This window comes from Melanerpes formicivorus, unplaced genomic scaffold, assembly GCF_026170545.1.
Source record: "Melanerpes formicivorus ecotype bairdi unplaced genomic scaffold, bMelFor1.0.p_v2 SCAF_2, whole genome shotgun sequence".
NCBI classification, from domain to species: Eukaryota; Metazoa; Chordata; class Aves; order Piciformes; family Picidae; genus Melanerpes; species Melanerpes formicivorus.
In genome coordinates this window covers 50,454,723-50,475,034 of record NW_027142354.1, presented here as the reverse complement: position 1 = coordinate 50,475,034, position 20,312 = coordinate 50,454,723, and the positions used below count along the sequence as shown (strand labels likewise).

The 20,312-nt window shown below is 49.4% G+C and overlaps 1 protein-coding gene across 1 annotated transcript; it reads left to right on the top strand.

Annotated features, from left to right (window-relative positions):
* Nucleotides 1-5,451: 5,451 nt before the first annotated feature.
* On the top strand, nt 5,452-9,671 carry LOC137445882 (sulfate transporter-like). The gene is made up of 3 exons (XM_068148022.1): nt 5,452-5,532; nt 6,326-6,953; nt 7,768-9,671. Exons 2-3 carry the CDS (start codon nt 6,339-6,341, stop codon nt 9,397-9,399), a joined length of 2,247 nt encoding a protein of 748 aa, XP_068004123.1. The 5' UTR covers nt 5,452-5,532; nt 6,326-6,338; the 3' UTR covers nt 9,400-9,671.
* Nucleotides 9,672-20,312: the final 10,641 nt, after the last annotated feature.

Here is a 20,312-nt window from a genome sequence, read left to right as displayed (position 1 = left end):
CCAAGACCTTTGTTACAGCTTTTGCAGCACTTTTCTGTGAAGCTTCTCAAGGCCTTTTCTTGAACCTGTTGCCTGCTACCACACCCTGTGGCAGTGTCCCACCATTTGTGTGGTGTGGAAAAGCTTATTCTGTTTAAAAGTATAGTAGCAGATCCAATCTTGCCATAAGGCAGGTACCTGGAGATGTGCTGCAGTTTCTGGGCTTCTTACGCACCTGCTGGAGCATCCTTATGTTCTGTAGTGTTGAGCTGTGACCTGTAGATTCCCTCTCTGCTGCCCAATGAGCTGGTGTGGGATGGCTGCTGGGAGAGCTGGGGAGCCAGCTGCAGAGTTTTGCCTGACACAGAGCCTGCTGGGCTGTGGTGGGGAGCAAGTTGAGTTAACTGCAAATAGGATGACCCTGTGAGCCAGCCAACAGCTACAGGGGGAAGCAGCATTCCAGCAGCGTGGCCTCAGTGCTGTGAAGAGCTCATAGGCAACACATGCAGGTCAAGCCTGAAATGGTGCCAAGTAGCCTGGGCCCAGTGCCAATTCAGTATGAAATAGAAATGTGTCTCCTGGTTTTAGTCCACTGTATTCAACTAATGAATTTAATCTGTTTATGGAGCCATTATAGCCTTTTCAATTATTAGTTTGATAATTTGGAAAAGGGCCATAAGCACTGGACATTTGTCATGCTGGGATAAACATGAAAACAGCAACAAGCTGCTGCAAAAGTTGGTGAGGAATGATTTCACCCTCCTTTGATAAGATTGGAATGCTCCCCAAATGCTCTAGGTGATGTGCTTGGGAGTGCTCTTGTTTTCTGTTTTTTAGGAGTGAGAGTCAGTGCTGGGGGAAGGACTTCTACTTGGGCTGTAGGAAGGTGGCTCCAGCATGTGGTGTCCTGGAGAGCTGGACAGCTGATGTACAGTGTATGACCTCTGTGGCCAAAGATGCTCTTCTGTGGCCTCTTTGCTGCCTCTGCACTGAGTCCCTTTCCAAGGACACAGGCTCCATCTCAGATTTTCAGAAGTACCCTAGAAACCATTCCTTGCATATTTGTCTTCATGCTTAATTGCTGGGAGTGAGCAATAGCTTCAGTAGATGCTCTTTATCATCATTTATTTGCAGATTCCATGGTTCCCTCCCAGTCTTCAGGGTGATGTGACCACATTACCATGTGCAGTCACAGGGTAAGAGACCCTTTTGGCCTCACAGCGTTCCTGTGGGGAGGACTTCAACTTTCCCTTGCATGCTCTGCTGTGACCCCTGCATAAACTGCCCTGCAAAAATAACAGGAGGCTGCAAAAACTTTCTTGTTTTCTGTGGTGACCTGGTGTCCTGCTTCCACATTCTCTGGTGTTCTGTCTTGCAGAAATGTGAATAATTTCTTTCCAAGGAACCACTGGGGAGGTTCTGTTCAGCTGCTTTGTCCTCAGGCGCTTCTGCTGAGTTCTGGCATACCTCAGCAGTAGGACCAATTCTGGGTCTGGTTTCCTTGTTTTCCTTGGGTTTGGGATTTTCCCCCCCTTATAAAAGGTGATATTGGCAGATGTCTACATCTTGACAAGTATTTTCCAAGTGTAACTGAACCTGCAGCCATCTAAAAAGCCCATTAAGTCCCAAATGTGAAGGGAAGGAAGAACATGTCTCTTGGATACCTGCTGCCATGACCTGGCTCACCTGCCTTTTTTGAGTAAATTTGCATGTGATCTAGGTAACTGTGGAGCAGAAGGGTGCAGCCAGGTGTTAAGACAGTCTGGGCTATTTATGAAGCCAAATATGTGGGCTGATACTTGAAAGAGTTCCAGGAGCCAAATAGTCCTAAGTGTATTTTCAAGCAAATCACAGAGTCACAGAATATTAGGGGTTGGAAGGGACCTCCAGAGATCATCTAGTCCAACCCCCCTGCCAAAGCAGGATCACCTAGGGCAGGCTGCAAAGGAGTGCATCCAGGAGGGTTTGAAAGTCTCCAGAGAAGGAGACTCCACAACCTCTCTGGACAGCCTGTTCCAGTGCTCCATCACCCTCACCATAAAGAAGTGTCTCCTCATGCTGAAGTGGAACCTTCTGTGTGCTAGCTTGTACCCTTTGTTTCTTGTCACATCACTGGCACCACCAAAAAGAGCCTGGCACCTTCATCTTGACACCCACCCCTCAGATACTTGTAGATGTTGATAAGATCCTCTCTTGGCATTCTCAAGACTAAACAGCCCCAGTGCTCAGTCTTTCTTTGTAGGAGAGCTGTTCAAGTCTCTCAGTCATCCTTGTAGCAGTACAGTTAGTTCTGTTCCAAAGAAGAATGGAGGTGCCAGCTTGTCCTGTTAAGCACAAGCAATGCATTGGCACAGCAGCAGAGACTTGAATTGGCTACACTTACCCATTGCAAAATGCCTGGGTAACCATCATGGATTCAGATCATTTAATCTTTTTTGTTGTTTATTTTTCCACTTCAGACTAGAAACCCAAAATAGCTCACTGCTGCATTTCCCCTCTACCTGGGGTTTCCACTGCTGGTTCTAGCTGGCTGCAGTGGATGGATGTTACACTACTCACATACCATGCCATAAATGAAAAATCTAGAGTTCATGCTTTCTGGTTGTCCTGTAAACAGAGGGTGCCATGCTGCTGGCAGGCAATGTCCTGTCTACACTTGCATTGTTCAAGTTAATGCCATCTGTCCCACCCAGCCTTGCCCAGAATGCAGCTCAACAGTTTATAGTGGCAATAAAGTAAACCCCTTAAAGATGCATTTGAAAACAAACAGTTTCAGCAGTTAGCTGTAGTGACCTTGCATTTGGAAGGCAGGGCAGCTTTAGCCAGCTTAAGGTCAGGTGAAGTTCCCTTATGGGTTTCTCCTGTGCAGTTTATAGAGCAAATGGAAAATGTTTGCAGTTTCTGCCCTTGCCTCACTTCATGCTGTAGAATTGATTTCAGAGATGCACATGGTGCTCAGTGTCACCAAGCATGTTCTTACAGCCTCTCTGCAGGATGGCCAGCACAGAGCAGCCTCTCTTCAGTGTTTACAGACTCAATTTCCAGCACATAGAGGACCAGGCAGCAGCTGCTGTGGCACAAAGGCTCACAGTTTCAAAGAGGTCAGTGCTGAGAACTGAACGCATCAGGAAGTCACCTGGGACAAGGAGCCTGAGAACATAATTGGAGGGAAAGTATGGGATATTTGAAAGTGTACAAAGGCACCTGGGAATTTGCACATGAGAAAGGGGGAATGGTGGGAAGGGATTTGTAGGACAGGGTTCAGATTTAATTTAAAGGAGAGTCACACTTAAAAAGGATGGCAGGGGAGGGACCAAGATGGAAGGAATGTGGCACTTAGTGATATGGTCTAGTTGATGTGGTGGTGTTAGGTCATAGTTTGGACTGGATGGTCTCAGAGGTCTATTCCAGCCTCAATAGTTCTGTGATTCTGTGAATGGACAAAATAACTGCTTGCCATAACCTGTCCCTGGGAGAGGTGTACCAAGGTTTACCATGTTGTATCAGGTGGTAAAGGAAATCACAACAAATAAAAGAGCTCCAGAATGTATAAGTGAAGTTGGAAGGAAAAGCAGCAGCAGGCAGTGAAGGCAGGGCAGAGGTCAAAGGTAGCCAAGACGCTGCCACTAATGGAGTAAGTACTTTATCCCATTTCCATGATGGACAGATCAGAGATCAAGAATTGGAAATGAATGCTTCCTAAATGAGATGAAAACCTGAAGATGGATTGTGCTCTGATGTGTTTCATCCCAGCAAACAAGCCAACTTAAAAGACCAGCCTGGCCAGCCCATCAGTGACTGACTGACTGACTCACTGACTTCAGCAACTGAATTTTAAGATAAAAATGGTAATTTGGGTCATTTGCTCAGGGATAAGATGGAAAAAGAAAATTAGTGAGTAGAGACAATATCAGACAGGCCAAGATACAAAATGAGCTATGATTAGGAGAGATTATAAAGCATATGAAGGGATAATTTTTTAAGGACAGGAGAAATGAGATGGCTAAGGAAAGATACAGTCCATTTCTGAGAGAAGAAGAAGGGAAAGAGGACCTATCAACAGATACACCTGAAAATACATCAGCTGTGGAGGAATGGCAGAGAATGAAGAATTCATATAAATAAATGCATTGAGCAGCTGTCTCCCCTACCATGTGCTCACATTTTTTCCTGCTGCCAGAGAGCACTGATGTTTCTTATTTATTTACTTCTAATTACTAAGATACAGACTTCCACTGATGAGATAAATGTAGCTCAGGATGCTGATCTTCCCCTTCTCTTCCCTCAGGGTGTCTCTCCAGCATCTAAATCAAAGCCTTGTGAAAATGTCATTGCTCCACACCACCTCTCCAAACGCTGTGGGCTCTAAACCCCCCTCCCTGAGCCCAGAACACAGCCAATGCCAGAAGCAGAGGCAGGGACCAAGCTTTCTGACTGCCAGGCGTTTGCCCTGCTCCATGGGGCAATGGCACATCCAGCAAAATCTTGGAGACTAGGTTGATGGAAAAAAGATGGAAAACCAAATGTGGAGAATGAGATGAGACTTGCAGGTGGCAGTGTGTGCTGAGAGGCCTGATGTACGTTGTTGGCAGAGATCACAAGGGCAGAACAGTTACAGCTGGTGTCTGTAAGACTGCTGTTTCAGTTCAGGATGATGAGACATCACTTTTTTTCCTGCCCTCTAATGCAATTATTCACCTTTACCTACAAAAGAAATGCAACCCTGCACTTCACTGGACTGTGCTTACCTCTGCAAAGCAAAACCCCTCGTTATTTGTGCTATGATCTCTAAAAGGCAAGGCGCTGAATGTGGATTGTGCAGGTTTGGCACAGATGGAGTTCTTCCTCCTTGGAAATACCCAGTGCCATCAGCCCCTTGCTGCCAGTGCAGAGCTGTGTGTACAGAGCCTTGGCAGGGCCTGGCAGCACTGCCCGAGGGCAGAGGCAGAGATGTACGGGCAGAGTGTGGGGCTGGTGGAAAGGCTACCAGGGAAGACAAGACATTCTGGAACAAGTTTTACTCTTGGATTGTGTTTTGGAACAAAAGCTTGCCCAGAATAGATGAAAACCTGAGCAGAGAAGCCCAGCAGGACTCATGCAACGGTGTTCCTCAAGTTCACACTGGGGCAGAGCAATAGCACACAGAGGAAGATTTCTCTGCATCGTTTCCCTTGTTTAGCAAACACATCTCCAGATGCCAGCACTACTGTTATCTGGCAGGAGCACTTCTCTAAACCTTGTCAGTCACTCTTAATGGCTAGAACAAGTTTTCATCAAAAATAAGTCTTCCAGAATGATGTTTGTTTTGAAAATACAGCTCTGTTTGGCCCACTGCACCATCTTCATCAGCTGGAACAAGATAAAAGGGCCTGTTGCTTGCCTGAGTAACTCAGATCTCTTCTCAAGGAACATGGTCCAGAAGGAAGGCAAAGGCAAGAGGTTTGCATTTGTTATCCTCGTGCTTTCTCTGTCCACAGCGTGCTGCAAGGTGAGAAGACAGGTCTGCCCCCAGGGGGGAAGCTGCAGGTGGTGAGAAAACACCCACAGCCACAGGTAAGGGATATGGCTTGGCACTAATGACGTGGGCAAGAGAATGGGATGGCTTATCATTCCACTTTAGTTTCTGAACTGCAGGCACTCTAGGTCTCCTCTCAGGAGAGTTTCTCTCTGTGTTAACTGTCCAGTTTTGGCTGAGAGGTTTGTTTTGTTGCAGCTTCAGATTGACTGAAAAATATGGAGCAGCTCTGGAAAGCGTGCAGGGTACTGAACCAGGGTGAGAATGCAGGGTGCTTTCATTCTGCAGGCAGGAGCCCCTGTGATGGGCCACTTCTATGCCAGCCAGCAATGTAATTTATAACTTGGAAATGTGAAGGGAAAAACGATTTGCAAGTGACCTCCCTTATCCACGGGTTACATTCCTAAGACGTCTCTTGGAAAAGTGATGTCTTCCACTTTTTAAGTGGAAGTGTCATCAAGAAATAGAAGGATCCCAAAGTTTTACCTTCAGTGAAATAATATTGTCTGATTTTAACCCATTCTGCTGTCCCATTTCAAAGCAAGAGATAGTTAGGAAGGGGCACAGAAGTCTCTGTAACTCTGTCCCTGATGTGGGCATCTGTGCCAGTGTGAATGCAATTTACATTGTGGTCTCAGGGTTGTGGTTAATCAGGTCCATAAGGGAAAACAAACAAATCAGCTGGCACCACAGGGAGGTGCTTTTCTTTTTGATTTGTCTGAGGGTGTTTTCCTTTATTTACCCACACAATCTGCATGAGCCCTGCAGCTAAACAAGGCATGTGATGTACCTGACTGAGACACCTCATGGCTGTTTGCTTTCCCACCCTAGCTCTCCTGGTGCAATGGAGGATGTATCAAGCCAGAGGTCAGGACAGAGCAAAGATGTATCAAGCTACCTAACACTAGATGAGAGTCCTCCCAACTTTATACCCATCAAACTGGAGGAGCATGAGCCTGCAGACTTCAGCACCAAGGATCTCATCCTAAGGAAAGCCAGAGAGGTCTGCACATGCAGTCATCAAACCATCACCACCTTCTTCTGTCGGCTGTTCCCAGTGCTGGACTGGCTTCCTCGCTATAACATCAAGACACAATTGCTTGGGGATGTCATATCTGGCCTCCTGGTGGGGATAGTTGCCATCCCTCAGTCCATCTCCTACTCCCTCTTAGCCAACCAGGATCCTATCTACGGAATCTACACCAACTTCTTCTGCAATATCATCTATGTTGTTATGGCCACCTCACGCCATAACTCTGTGGGGTCCTTTGGTGTCCTGTGCCTGATGATTGGGCAGTCTGTGAACCGGCACCTGCAGCTGGCAGGGTACAGCGATGACAACACTGGCTCTTCACTGGTGGACAACTCCACCTTCAGCAACGGGACAGATGCCTGTGACAGGAGCTGCTATGCCATCACTGTGGCCCTTTCCTTAAGCTTTCTGGTTGGTCTTTACCAGGTATGAATGTTCACTGTTGTGCTGTTTCTTCTCTGTCCTTTCCCCCCTAGAACCTTCTCTGAACTAAAGATCTCTAAGCTTCAGCATTGATGCTGTCTTAGAAATCATGAGAAACCTTCCCTGACATGACTGGACCCCAGCACCCTTGAATCAAAGGTAGTGGTTCAGAACCCCCCAAACACAACTGAATGTGGGGTTTTGTTCCCTCCATGTGATAGGCCAGGTCCTTGAATGTATCTGAAACATTCTTTAGGATCAGACACAGGAAGGGAGGAGAGGGAATCATGAAGCACATTTCTACCACCCCAGTCTTGGAGCTGGGCTAGCTCTTGCTGCAGGTTAGAACAGGCTTGGGGGTGGCAAGTACAGCATTCAAGGACCCTGCCATCAGCAGGGAGCCATGCTCCCTGGCAATGTCCCTGCTGCCTGGACCTAGCTGCCACTGAAATACTTCAGACCCTTTCACCAGTGCCTAACAGTGGTTTTATGCCACAAAGTGATTCTCACACCTGCTTTGATGTGGCTGCTGCCTGGAATTTCAGTGTCAGCTACGCATCATTGTGTGTAACGAGACGGCAGCAAGGACCTTGTAGGATTTTGTGCACATCATCACAGGACACAGACGAGTCTTGCAGGTAGGTCTCTAGCTTCCCATATCCCAGATTAACTACTAAGGACAAAGTCCTCTGTCTGACACAGATGCTCAGCAGACAGAATAGCCAGAGATGCTAAAGTGAACATAAACTGACATAAATTGCCAACATCCTCTCCCAGTCCTCACTGATGCTAAAGGTATGGCTGGCTTGCTTTTCAGATCCTGCTGGGGGTTTTCCAGCTGGGCTTTGTGGCTGTTTACCTGTCAGAACCTCTCCTCAGTGGCTTTGTGACTGGCTCTAGCCTCACCATTATCACTTCCCAGATGAAGTATCTCCTGGGACTGAAAATATCTCGTCATGAAGGGGTAGGGTCCTTCATCCTGACGTGGATTGACCTTTTCAGATATATCCAGAACACCAACATCTGTGACCTGGTCACCAGCCTAGTTGCTTTGGCCATCATAGTGCCTGTCAAAGAGATCAATGACCGGTATAAGGAGAAGATGAAGGCCCCATTCCCCATAGAGCTGCTGGTGGTCATTGCTGCCACGGTAATATCTTACTACTTTAACTTCGAAGAGCGATACAAGTCTGCTGTTTGTGGATCTATTCCCACTGGTTTCAAGAAACCCACTCTACCAGATGTAAATCTGCTTTCCAGCCTGGCAGTTGATGCTCTGCCCATTGCTGTTATTGGCTTTGCCATGACTGTCTCCCTGGCCGAAATCTTTGGCAAAAAGTATGGCTATGCTGTCCGTGCCAACCAAGAGATGATTGCCATTGGCATGTGCAACCTGATCCCTTCTTTCTTCTACTGCTTTGCCAGCTGTGCAGCCCTGACCAAGACTCTGCTGAAGGAGTCCACGGGGGCCCAGACTCAGGTGTCTGGCCTGGTCACCTCCCTGGTGCTGCTGCTAGTGCTGCTGTGGATCGCCCCACTCTTCTACTCGCTGCAGACCTCCATCCTGGGGGTGGTCACCATTGTCAACCTGCGGGGGGGCCTGAGAAAGTTCCGTGACATCCCCCGCATGTGGCAGCTGAGCAAGCTGGACACGGTCGTGTGGTGGACAACCATGCTGTCCTCCACGCTGGTCAGTACAGAGATTGGGCTCCTTGTGGGTGTCTGCTTTGCTCTGCTCTGCATCATCTTCCGCACTCAGAGACCCAGGGCCACACTCCTGGGTAAGGTGAGCAACACAGACATCTATGAGGACCAGTCCACCTACAAGCAGCTCAGTAGTATTGTCAATGTCAAAATCTTCCGCTTTGAGTCATCCCTCTACTATGCCAACAAGGACTATTTCAAGACTGTTCTCTACCAGAAAACTGGGGTGAATCCTATCCTGCTGGCTGCTAAGCACCAAAGGTTGGAGACCCAGGCAAGTGCAGACATAGGCAACAGCAAAAGCTTTTCTAATACCAAGTTTGACTGTCTGAAAGCTGCCAAGAAAAGAACTGAGGGGCCTCCAGCAGATGCTCGTCCTCCCTCGTTAGATATGCACACCTTAATCCTTGACTGTGGAGCAATGCAATTCATAGACACTGTGGGTCTCTCTGTGCTAAAGGAGACACGTCATGAGTACAAGGAGATTGGTGTCCAGGTGCTCCTGGCCAACTGCAACCCTTCCATCCGGCACCGGCTCCGGGAGGGAGGCTGGGCTGGTGACACAGACAGTGGTGGTGGTCAGCTGGCTTTCCATAGTGTCCATCATGCAGTGCAGTTTGCTGAGTGGTGGTACCATGTGCAGCAGGAGGAGAGCAAGGATGAAATCACAGAATGTTTTGGGTTGGAAGGGGCCTCAAGAGGTCACCTTGCCCAGCAGCCCTGCAGTGAAGAGGAGCATCTTTAACTAGAACTGGTTGCTCAAAGGCCCATCCAATCTGACCGTGAATGTTTCCAGGAACGGGGCACCCACCACCTCTCTGGCAACCTGGGGCAGTGTTTCAATCACATTGTAAAACATTTCTTCCTTATATCTTTCCTGGACACCACAGACCTGAACTTCCAGGCATCTGTGTAGACCTGTGTGTGAGGAGTGATTTCTAATCAAGGTGGGCCTGCTGTGTCCTTGAGAGCAGTTTTATTCTTTGTGGGGTCACAGCATGCAATAAATACTTTGCTGAACTGTCAGCAGCAGGCATGGGGCGAAAGCACCGCAGAAGTGACTGCCTACAGGTGAATGCTCCGAGAGGCATTCCCAGGTCTGTCCGGGCGGTGAGGAGCCGGCATGGCTCTTCGCCCTTCTCTTCGGAAAGGCTAAGGGGCCCCGCAGGGCGATGGGACGCCAGGCTGCCCCCGGCAGCTCCCATTAACCCTCCAGTCCCACCCCCGCCTCGCCGCTTTCCGAAGGGAGCCCCCGCCCCGCTCTGCCCCGCCACGCGTCTCGCGTGGGCGCTGGGGGGCAGGAGTGAGCCGCGCTGCGCACCCCGGGGCGGCCGCGGTGCTGCGGGACAGCCCGTGGGAGCTGGGGGGTGAGGAACGGAGGTCGGGTTGAGGCTGCCGTGTCAAACCCGCTGCTTCCAGCCGCGGGGCGCTGCACCCCGGTGCCCAGTCCCGCGCCGGGCCGGAGGGTGCCTGCGGCCGGCCGGGGCACCCCCGGCTGAGGCTGGGACAGCTCCCAGCGTCGAGGGGCAGCTTGACTGCCGGGAAGTAGAAAGGCAGATAAGCCGGGGGCACCCCTGCCTGCTTACCGCCTGACGTTTGGTGTAGTGGCTTTGTTTCCACTGTCCTCAGCAACACCGACGGCCCAGTACGTGGGGCTGCAGCAGGTATCGCTGCCGGGAGGGGGCTTTGCAGGGGATTATCCCAGAGGTCTGTGATCGACCCAGGCTTTATGCCTGGAAATCCCATTCCCCATGGCACCTTGGCATTAACCACCACCTGATTGCTTTTGGGGAGAGAGAGGGTCGGGATGGGACAGTAAGCTATAGGAAAGGTCTCCCTTTGGCTTCTTGGAAGGGCCCTGGTGATGCTTCCCACCAGTCCCACAGGAAGGCACAGCCCCAGCCTCTGAGGCCAGGCATCAAGGTAAGCAGCTCCTCTTGGCTGTGCAGCTCAAGGAAGGGGGCTGCAGCCCCTAGTTTGGACACACCAAGAAGATTCACAAGCAGAACTGGAGCTTGTTACCTGGAGTTTCCTTCTGTGTGCAGTTCCAGTGTCTGTATAGTGGCCCAAGACAGAACAGCTAAGGAAAGAGAGCATACCAGCATCCTCTCTTCTGGTGCAGTCTCTTGAAAACTGCATTGTGGAGAACACACACCCCAAGGCATCCTTGGGTGCCAGACAGCAAGGTCACTTCCCCACCTCCTGAGATGGGCCAGGGATGAAAACCATCAGTCCAACTCACTCTTTCAGTCACTAATGCACATTCATTTTTTGCCACTTGTATTTTGGACTGCCCTTTTCTTTCCCCACCACCACTCTGAGTCACTGTGGTGAGCATATTGCAGAGGCTCATTTATTTTCCAAACACCCTAAAGCATGGAGTTCAACAGCCCCTCAACAGCCACAAAATAGCAGCAACACACCCAACAAGAGCAAAGCACTTCCCTTAAAAACACAGAAGTGTGAGAAAACTGCTGGGAGTTTGTTCAGCTCAGGCCCTTTCTGTGGCGCAGAACACTCAGCTGCAGGGTAGGAGAGGTGCTTTCCCCTGCTGTTACCTACAGCCTAGGGTTCCTAAGGCTTCTGTGGCTGAAATGACAGATTTCCTCTCCAAAGAAAGTGTCTGACATCACCAGCTGCTCTTCATGAACTGCAAACCATGTGTCACAGCTTACAATGGCCACAGTTCTCCCACTGTTTGGCAGAATCTGTGCCACCTTCCACACTGCATGGCTGGATTCTGATTGCAGCTGGACACACAGTGCTGTCACTGTAGTAGGAGGACAGGGGTGCCTTGTGCCTGTGGCACAGCTGAGTGTGCAGTTGGAGGAAACTCAAGATCTCAAGTGGACACAGGGACCTGTCCTTTGTGCAGGCAGCATCTTGCTGGCTTTGCTTCTGTGTTCCAGAGGTGAGTCTTTGAGCTATGAAGGCTCTGCAGCATTGCCAAGAGCCAGAATAGCTTTTCTTTTGTGAACCTCATCTGTAAGACCACCTTCTTAATATGTCATAATCCCCTGGCCTTCTCCAGCAGCATCAAAGATATTCCACTGAAGGGAACTCTAGCTTTGGCAGCCACTTGGGAGCCCTGGGACAGGACACTGCTGCAAATTAAATGCATAGGAAAGGAATTCCATTGGCTCTGCTCAGGAAAATGGTTTCTTATGGTCAAGAGGCTATTTCAAATGTATTAAAGGGGATGCTATGCCCAGCTGCTTGCAGATCCTTGGAGTGAGGTTGTGTCAGCTGAAGCTAAATTGGCTGAAGAGGCCAGTGCAAGCCTTGCAGAGCTGGACAGGCCAGGTGTGCTCAGCATGCTTCGGGTGTGAGCAGGGACCAGCTCTTGGAAGCTGTAGCACCTCTCTTCAAGGGTCCTTGCAGGCCACCACAGCATGAGGCAACTCTCCAGGGAGGTTGCATCAGCCATGGAGCAATGAGTAATGTGGTAGTTTTGTCTCTGAAAAGCAAATCAGTACAGAAGAGTTTTGTTACCTGCAGGGATGGTGACCTTCCATCCTTTTGGAATAGCATTGCCATAATAAGACAAAATGAAAATGTTTGTTAGACTTCAGATGCATTTATGATATCAGTGGAATCATAAAGCCACATCAGGAAATAAATCCAGTGCTGATAATTCCTGGGCACAGCCTGGTGCAAGACACCACGGATGAGATTACTCTCAGAGTGGCAGTTTCCCCGGGCCTCTGTGGTGGGAAATGGCTGTTAATGTGAGCAGTTTCTGCTCAGGGCTGGGAGAGGTGTGGCATTTACTTGGCATTTAGCCAGCAGTTTTTATGTGATGCCTTATCTTGGAAAGGAGAACTGAGATAGTAACCTCTTTCCCTCTCCAGCCCTGAGCAGCTGGGATCTCACTGGCAGTCCTTGCACAGGCTACTTGCCCAGGTCTCCCAGTCCATCAGCTCCAGCACCACCTTCCAGCCCACAAGGCAAACATCCTGGTGATCCAGCATTCTTCTGTCCCCACAGGTCACCAAGGTAGCTCCCAGCTAACTGATATTTTTATATCAGTTCCTATGAAGAGACCCTGGGTTGTAAGTGACATAGAGGAGAGACAAGGAAGGACAAATGGCACAGTTGAAGGTCAGCTTGTATTCAGTGTCCTGGGAGATCAGGCTGGCCTCTCAACAACTACACCTCCTGGTGGAGGCAAATGTGAGCAGAAAGTGACCAAAATAACTTTGGGACAGCTCCTCCCGTTGAGAGGCTTCTGGTGAGAATGTAAGGCACTTATCTACCCCCAGCATCCAGCTGCAACAGCCTGAGTCCCCCTGTTTGCTAAAGGGCCTTGACATCAGCTGGGGGCTGACCCACCACATCTCCCACCTAAGGGGACTGGCCACTGTGTCCCACTGCCAACAGATTGCATCCCTGGGCACCTCAAGTGCCTATCCCTCAAGGCTTCACCAGGGACCAAGGAAATGCTGTGCAGCTGGAGGCAAATGTTCTCCCTCCTAGTAAGCAGCTCACCTGTTACTCTCTGTCTCCCCCCTGCCTTGCTGTGGATCTATAAATACTTCAGGAATGTGATAAATAGAGGATGGCTGCTAAGGCTTTGTCAGCTGCAGTTGGAGCTGACTGTGCAACTGTTAATTATGCCTCAGCAGCAGCTGGACAGGTTTAAATCCTTTTGATGCTTAGAAATGCCCCCTCTGGGGAAGTTTAAGGAATAAAGGTTGTCATGGCTGATGGGTGTTTGCTTCCCCTTCTAGAAAGCATACCAGACTCTGCTGCTGGAGAGTTGTTCTCCTTGCTTCCATTGCCTGTTCCTGGAAAAAACACACTCTGTATAATGGCAAGAAGTTGCTTCTGCAGATCTATGACTGCAGTGAAGCAGTTAGCATGCTGCCAGCAGGTACACGGAGTTTGTCCATATAAGCTTTCTGTAGCAGACAAAACTGAGCTAGAGAGAGAAAGCAGTGAGCTGTGGGCAATGGTCAGCATTAATGGCCCACTGCAGACAGCCTGGTGATGAAGGCATCACCAGACAATGGCTTGGGCTACCATAGTCCAGCTGTGGGTGAAGAGCTCCTGAAGGGTTCAGCACAATCCAGGGACTTTTCTGGGCTCCCTCTCCCCTGGGAGCTTGCCTGGCTCAGCTCTGTGGGTGTCTGTGTCTTCAGGTCATTGCACAGCCCAGGCTGGCTGCAGGTAAGTACAGGGTATCCTTGTACATCCCTGAAAGGAAAAGCTGTGCCATCACCCCACCACCCACAGTGCTCCACCAGCAACAGTCACATCCTTGTTCCCATAGGGACCAATGCCAACTCCAAAGAGAGAAGCTGTCAGTTTTCAAGGAGAGAAAGAAAAGGAAGAAGGCCAGAAATTAAATGAGCTGAAGAGAAAAATTACTCTGGGCAAAATTCTTGCAGCATCCAGGGTACTCACAAGTAGCAGTAGCTGCTGGTCTCTGTGATCTCCTGCGAAGTAGTGGTCAGCCTTGTGACTGGGAAATCTTTCTGCAGTGGCTCTTTTGCTATTGAACTATCTCTATTCTTTGCTCTTTCTTCCTCCTTACCTGAAAAGGAATCAGATGGAGTCCACCTTGTGTCTGATCATTTTCTGCCTTTTAATCAGAAGGTCCCTGAGGAAGAGGAGGCAGATCAAAGCACCTCTATTTTACTCATCACTGCAAACCCTGCTCTCCATGCTGCTTTTTTTTGTGACAAATAATGCTGCCCTCAGTCATTGCCCAGGAGATGACAAACCACCCCACTCTCCTGGTGATGCTCCCTCCAAGTTTCAAGCAGGCGCTCTGCTGCTCTGCTTTTTGCTGTGCCATTATTCACTCCAAGGCTTACACCTCCCTAGCTTTTGGGAGACCTCTTTGGGGAAGACAGCTGCATAGTCCTTCTAGCTCTATGCAGGACTGATGTCTCTGGCTAAAAATGGTGTTGCAGCTTCTTTTAAAGGCAGCTCCCTGGGCTGCAGCCTGACCTGCAAAGCCTGCTGAGGTAAGTGCATGCACTGCTTGTGCCCTCGAAGGCTGAGCTGCAAATGCTGCTCTGCTGAAGACCTCAGCTGGAAATACTGCAATATCATCCCAAATTCCTGGAGCTGGGCTGACCTTGGGAGGCATCTCAATTTGGCAACTAACATCTCCAGAAGGCCCAGGTAGATGGGAGGTACATGGTGCAGGTCTACCCATCCCTGCCCTCTGCCAGTGAGGGCAAGCCTGGCACAGCAACCTCCTCACAGGAGGTTTTGCAGGCCAGGGAGCAGCAGTGCTGGTGCCAGTATAGAAATGGTGTCCACACCACCTCTCTGTGTACCCTGCCCTGGCTTGAGTCACCAAGCATCACTCATGCCCCAGGAGTTGTTTAGCAAAGGGGAAAGTAGTGCTGCCAGACCGTGGTGTGGATTTGTCATGATGGTCACAGGACAAGTTCCCAGTTCGATATGGTGTGTTAGGGGAAGAGTAAACCACAGAGGAAATCCACCAGTGTTACAGGAGGTTGGGAGAATGAAGATCAAGAGGAACAAGAGCAGAGCTCTGCTGGTCTAGCACAGGAGAGCAGCATCTGAGGTGGGGGGACACACTGGCTGCCACCTGAGGCATTCCACCTATTAGCTAATGAACTGGCTCAGGTGCTGATTATTATGGTTTGAACAGGCCAAGCCTGTGCCAGGGGGACTAAGGAAAGTGAGAAGGGGGCAGGAAGGGAGGAGGTGGACAGGGGCCCAGGCAGACACTGCAGCCTTGGGAGTGCTGGGCTCTGTGCTGCCTTCCTGGCAGCAGCCATCTGCCTGGCTAATTAGTGCACCTTCTAATGTCCTTTGAGAGTCTGAAGTCCTTGTTAATAATAATAACAATGATAATAGCCAAGATTAAAAATAATTAAGGAAGCAAAGTGTAGTGGAGATTGGATCCTCAACTGCCTGGATAACTGAAGAGATTCCCCTGGGGTCCTTTCCTGGAGACAAGGCCAATGTTACAAGGTGATGGTTGTGGTCCACTGGAGTGGAACAAGGATTTGGAGCGATTTCAGAAGCACTACCAAATTGCTGTCTCATATATTGTTGTTGTCTCCTCCCTTGCAGGCTGTTTGCTCAAGTATACCTCCATCTCCATGAAAAGACAGCAGAGAAGAGCTGACAAGCAGACTCCTTACCGTGGGGGATTTATTAACAGGGCTGGAGAAAACAGTGAGCACCTTGGTACGGGTAGCTCTGCTTGCTGTGTGTGTGGCAATCAGTAAGTGATGGTTTGCCGTGGTCTGTGGGGGTGGCAGATGTGTCATGCTGGCACAAAGTGGAGGATCCTGGAAGATGTGAATGCTGGCTGCTATCAAATCAAGCTGTGGAGGGAAATGATATTCCACAGAGGGCTTAAGGCAGAGGCTGGTGGTGTGGGCACAGCCAAATGATGGGGTTTGGGGATTTCTGGGTTTTTTTCTCTATCTGGAATACATGTCTCAGAAACTTAAAGAGAAACTCTTCCTTGGTGCTGTCATCACTGAAAAAAAGTTGAGGAGAATGAATTGTTTCCCAGCACACCCCTAGCAGGCTATAATCCCAGTCTCTAACAGCCATCAGACACACAGCACAGGGGTGATGAGTGCAGGCTCTTGGCTCAGGCAGGCAGGAGAATTCACATTGTGATCTTGATGGGTAGAATAGGAGCAGGGAGTGCTTTGTGTCCCCCTGTTTGGCAGCAAGGTAAACTTCTGAGATTCTTTGCCTTCAGGAAAGTAAGAAAAGCCTCAAAGAAGGGCAGGAAGATGGTAGAGAGAAATGGCAGGGCAGAAAGAGCTTCATTTGCCTGAGACATGGAGGAGGGTGAGCTTAGACCTGAGGATTAAGCTGGACTCTGGTTCCAACTGTATCAGAGCAGCTCCAGTCATCTGCTGCCCTTGGCCTCTATGGCCATATCTTGCATTTTTGTCACTCTGTGTGTGTGTTTTGCAGTTTTGGGGCTCTTTGGTGAGTGCATGGACAGCCCTGACTCCTGGGACTCACTGAAGTCTGTCAAGCTAGCTGTTGCTTCTTTGAAAATGGAAGTATATAGCCCACCTGGATATGGGGTAAAGTACAGAAAAGGTGCTTTCATTAAGCCTAAAGGCTGAAAAAAAGAGATTCTAGCAAGAAGAAAATATTCCTCACCCCCCCCTTCTATAGTGACTGGGATGTGTGCTTCAGAAGGTACAGTTGTGGCTTCTTTATAATCTACAGAATAGATTAAATGTATTGTAAAATACATGCCAGGCCAGAGAGCAGCTGAGAGTCACAAATCAGGTGATGAATAAGAGATAATAAAGTTCAATAAATCAAAGGACAAATAAGTGGGGAATGATGATGCCTGAAAGTCATTTCCATGCCAAACCATCCTTGCCAAGGAATCTCTTCATTGCTTTTCTGTGTTACACTGATATCTTTTTTTTTTTGGGGGGGGGGGGGGGGGAAGAAAATGTTTAATTGAATCATTAAACTTCTAACGAATGCTGTCCCTCTCTTCTGAATTCGTGCTTACTCAAAATGCAACAGTTGGCAGTGCCACCACTGCCCTGCTCTGCCCTGTGCGTGGGTTGAGGGCGGCTTGTGGGGATGGGGTCACGCTGGGACAGGGCTGCTCAGCGTGGGGTGTGTGTGCTGGTGGGAGAGCACCTGGACACAGGAGGTTTGCTTTGGGTATTTAAGTCTGGAGAGTTATTTATTTAGAGACGAGGTGGGATGCCAAAAATAAATGAAAAGCTGCAGAGGAGGCTGGGGATAGCTGTGCAGGTGGGTGAGGTGCGGGAGCGTGGGCTCACCAGCCACTGGATGGCATTGTTGGTTCATAGGCATCAGAGCTGTCCAGGCTGCCCTAGACCCTGGGCTGGAGCTGCTGCAGGAGGTTGGGCACCAATTTGCAGGAGACTGTGTGGTTCCTCTAACCCTGCTATGAAGGCAGTCATGACTTGGGTGGCACTGTGCATTGGCACATCTGCCACTGCAGGGCAGAGGGTATTGGGAAGAGCCTGGTGCTGTGTCCAGCTGTTCCTATAGGTGCCACTGATGCAATCAGCCTGGTTTCAGGGTCTGTCTGGAGCACAAGTACAGCCTGGGACACTGCATGGGAAATGCCCTTCTGTGGGGCAGTGTCCTGGTTTTGCTGGGATAGAATCCACCACCAGCCATGGTGTGGAGGCTGCTTGCAGTTTGGAGTCAGCTGGGGCAGCTGACTTGAGCTGGATACGTGTGTTACAGACCATAAAAGTCATGCTTGGTGTAAAGGTGCTGAGGACAGGAGCTCCTCTTGCCCAGTCCCCTTCTCTTCCTGCTTCTTCCATTCCTGGAGTAGCTCACTTACTGTTCTGCTCCCAAGGATTGCTTTCTTGGTTATGGTGACCACTGTACATTCACTGGGCTGAGTACCAGAACCAATACTTTATATTGGTATTAGTTTTGCTGTCTCACTAAATCTGTTTTCAATCTGCAGGTCTCCTCTCTTTGTCCCTGATCCCCTCTTCTTGGCTGGGGAGGGGTTTTCAGGTGATAAAGCAGCTGCTGTAATTTAGCCCTGGATACAAGATAAAGGTAGGCAGGTTGCCAAGGGTGAGAGAAGGTGCAACTTTGTTGTGTTCCCTTTCCTCTTCTCGCTCAGCCCAGAGAGAGCCAACACCACTACTGAAGTACCCTCAGAGTTGTACATTTGGAAAGAGGGAAGACTTGGGAGGTGAGCAGCCATGGCTTAGTCAGTCAAAGGTTAGGAGCTGGTGCTATTCAGTTAAGATGTTGCAGACACAGTGGAGCCCTCTGTTTACTCAGGTCCCCTTCTTACCTCGTGCCGTGCTTTCTTCCACCCCCACCTTTCTAGGCCACCTTGCCTCAAAAGCAATGGGGTCATTCCTCCCTATGGTCTGCTCAAAGGAAGGGAACATCTCACCCTTTGCCTGGGGAAGAAGCAGCACAGCCAGTGCAGAGGAAAGAGCCCAGCAGGTGGGAAGGTGGCTGCAGCAGCAGAGGAAGTTTAAAGGAAAGGAGACTTGATCTTCTCAGAGCATTCACGGAAAAGAGGCATTCAGCTTGCACCTTCGTGTGCAGACTGGGAGAAAATGTTAGACTGGAGGGCTTGGTGCTTTGTTGGTGGGGTGAGCTCCTAAGAGTGCTTCCTTGGAGCTTGTAGGCATGCCTGCCTCTAACGTTGCTTTTTACCTACCTGCATAAGCAGCGCCTGCCTCTCCATCTAAGACATGTACCTGTTGATAGGCTATTAGAGCTGTCAAGATCTCCACATCTAGTGGAATCACTACTGAAGGAAACAGGAGCATTAGTGCATATTAAAGCATTAGCTTCAGGAGAAGCCCCTGGGAATGCCAGTGTGTTTATGTGAGCAAGCAAGGAATGTTCCCTGCTTCTTTGCACACAAGGAGAAGAAAGCAGCAGCTGCCACAGGCGCATGGTGTACTCCAGATATGCAAAGGGCACTTCACATGAGGGGTAATTAATGCAGGAGCCCCTTGCTGCCTGAAGCCAAAAATGTGTTTGTAATGCAGCAGGAGGAATTAATGGAAGAACAATTAATTGAGGCAGTGGTGTCCTCTCTGGCTGAGGCATTTGGTTAACTGCAGATCACTGGAGGTTTGGAGAGTGTCCCAGGGATGCAGTGTGCTTGCTTGAGCCTCCCTGCCCAGCTCCCACTAGCCTCTTCCTCCTGTATCCACTAGTAGCCACTAGAGATAAAGCATGGGATTAGCTGGACCAATTTTAGTTCCCAGGCATTACAATAACTGGGCTGAATACTTCTGGGAAGCTTCAGGTTGTTGTGGCTAGACCACAGGCAGACATTTCTCTTTTCATTCTCTTCTATTTTTCCCCCCTAGAGACTGTTAAGGCAAGTTAGTTCATGTGTGTGGCCTGGAAAGGGAAGCACAGCAGCTGCTGCTGGTGAAAGGTGATTTCCTCTTGCTGAGCTCTTCTACCCTTGTGCCCAGCCTGGCCTACCATGCCTGTTACTCAGCTTAAAATATCTGCTGTGTTTGGGAAGCTGCAGAATTAATTTCCCTTCTAGGCTGTGAAAATGTTGCAGTGCGGACACTGCAGAAAGGAGAACTGAGAATGGCTGAAGGTTAAACAGGGCACAATGAGAGAGTGTTGGCTGGGGAATTTCTGGTATCTGTTTCTTGGAAGTGAAAATCCTCAGTTGTCCTCTGCATTTGTTTGAGGCCAGGGTAGTTCTGCAAATTCCAGCTTTGGCTTTTGATCCTAGCCACAGAGGAGGATTAGCTGTGTGGCTGTCTTGTCAAAGCCCAGCTCTGAGATGGGCAGCTCAGGTTTAACTTCTGCTCTGCTAAGCTGCTGCAGATCACCAAGTATCATCCTAGATACCACCAATCACCACTGTTTGGAAAAAATACATTCTGGGAAGTGCCATCCATGGTGGCTACCAGGGTGTGAGAGGCTGGCCTCTTAGGCAAGCACTGGCTGGAACTGTGTGCCCATCCGGCATGCAATTGCCAGAGAAGTTTTGCAAACCACCTGCAGGCTGTGGGCTGTTCTCCTCTCTCTATGAACAGCTCTGAAGAAAGAAGACTCCTTTTTTTTCTCTTTGGGTTTTGAAGAGTTTTGATGGGGTCAGTAATAATGTTCTGCTAAGTAAGCAAAGGACTTCAGAAATAAGGTTTCCATTTCCAACAGGTGCCTCAATTTTTCTTCCTGGGT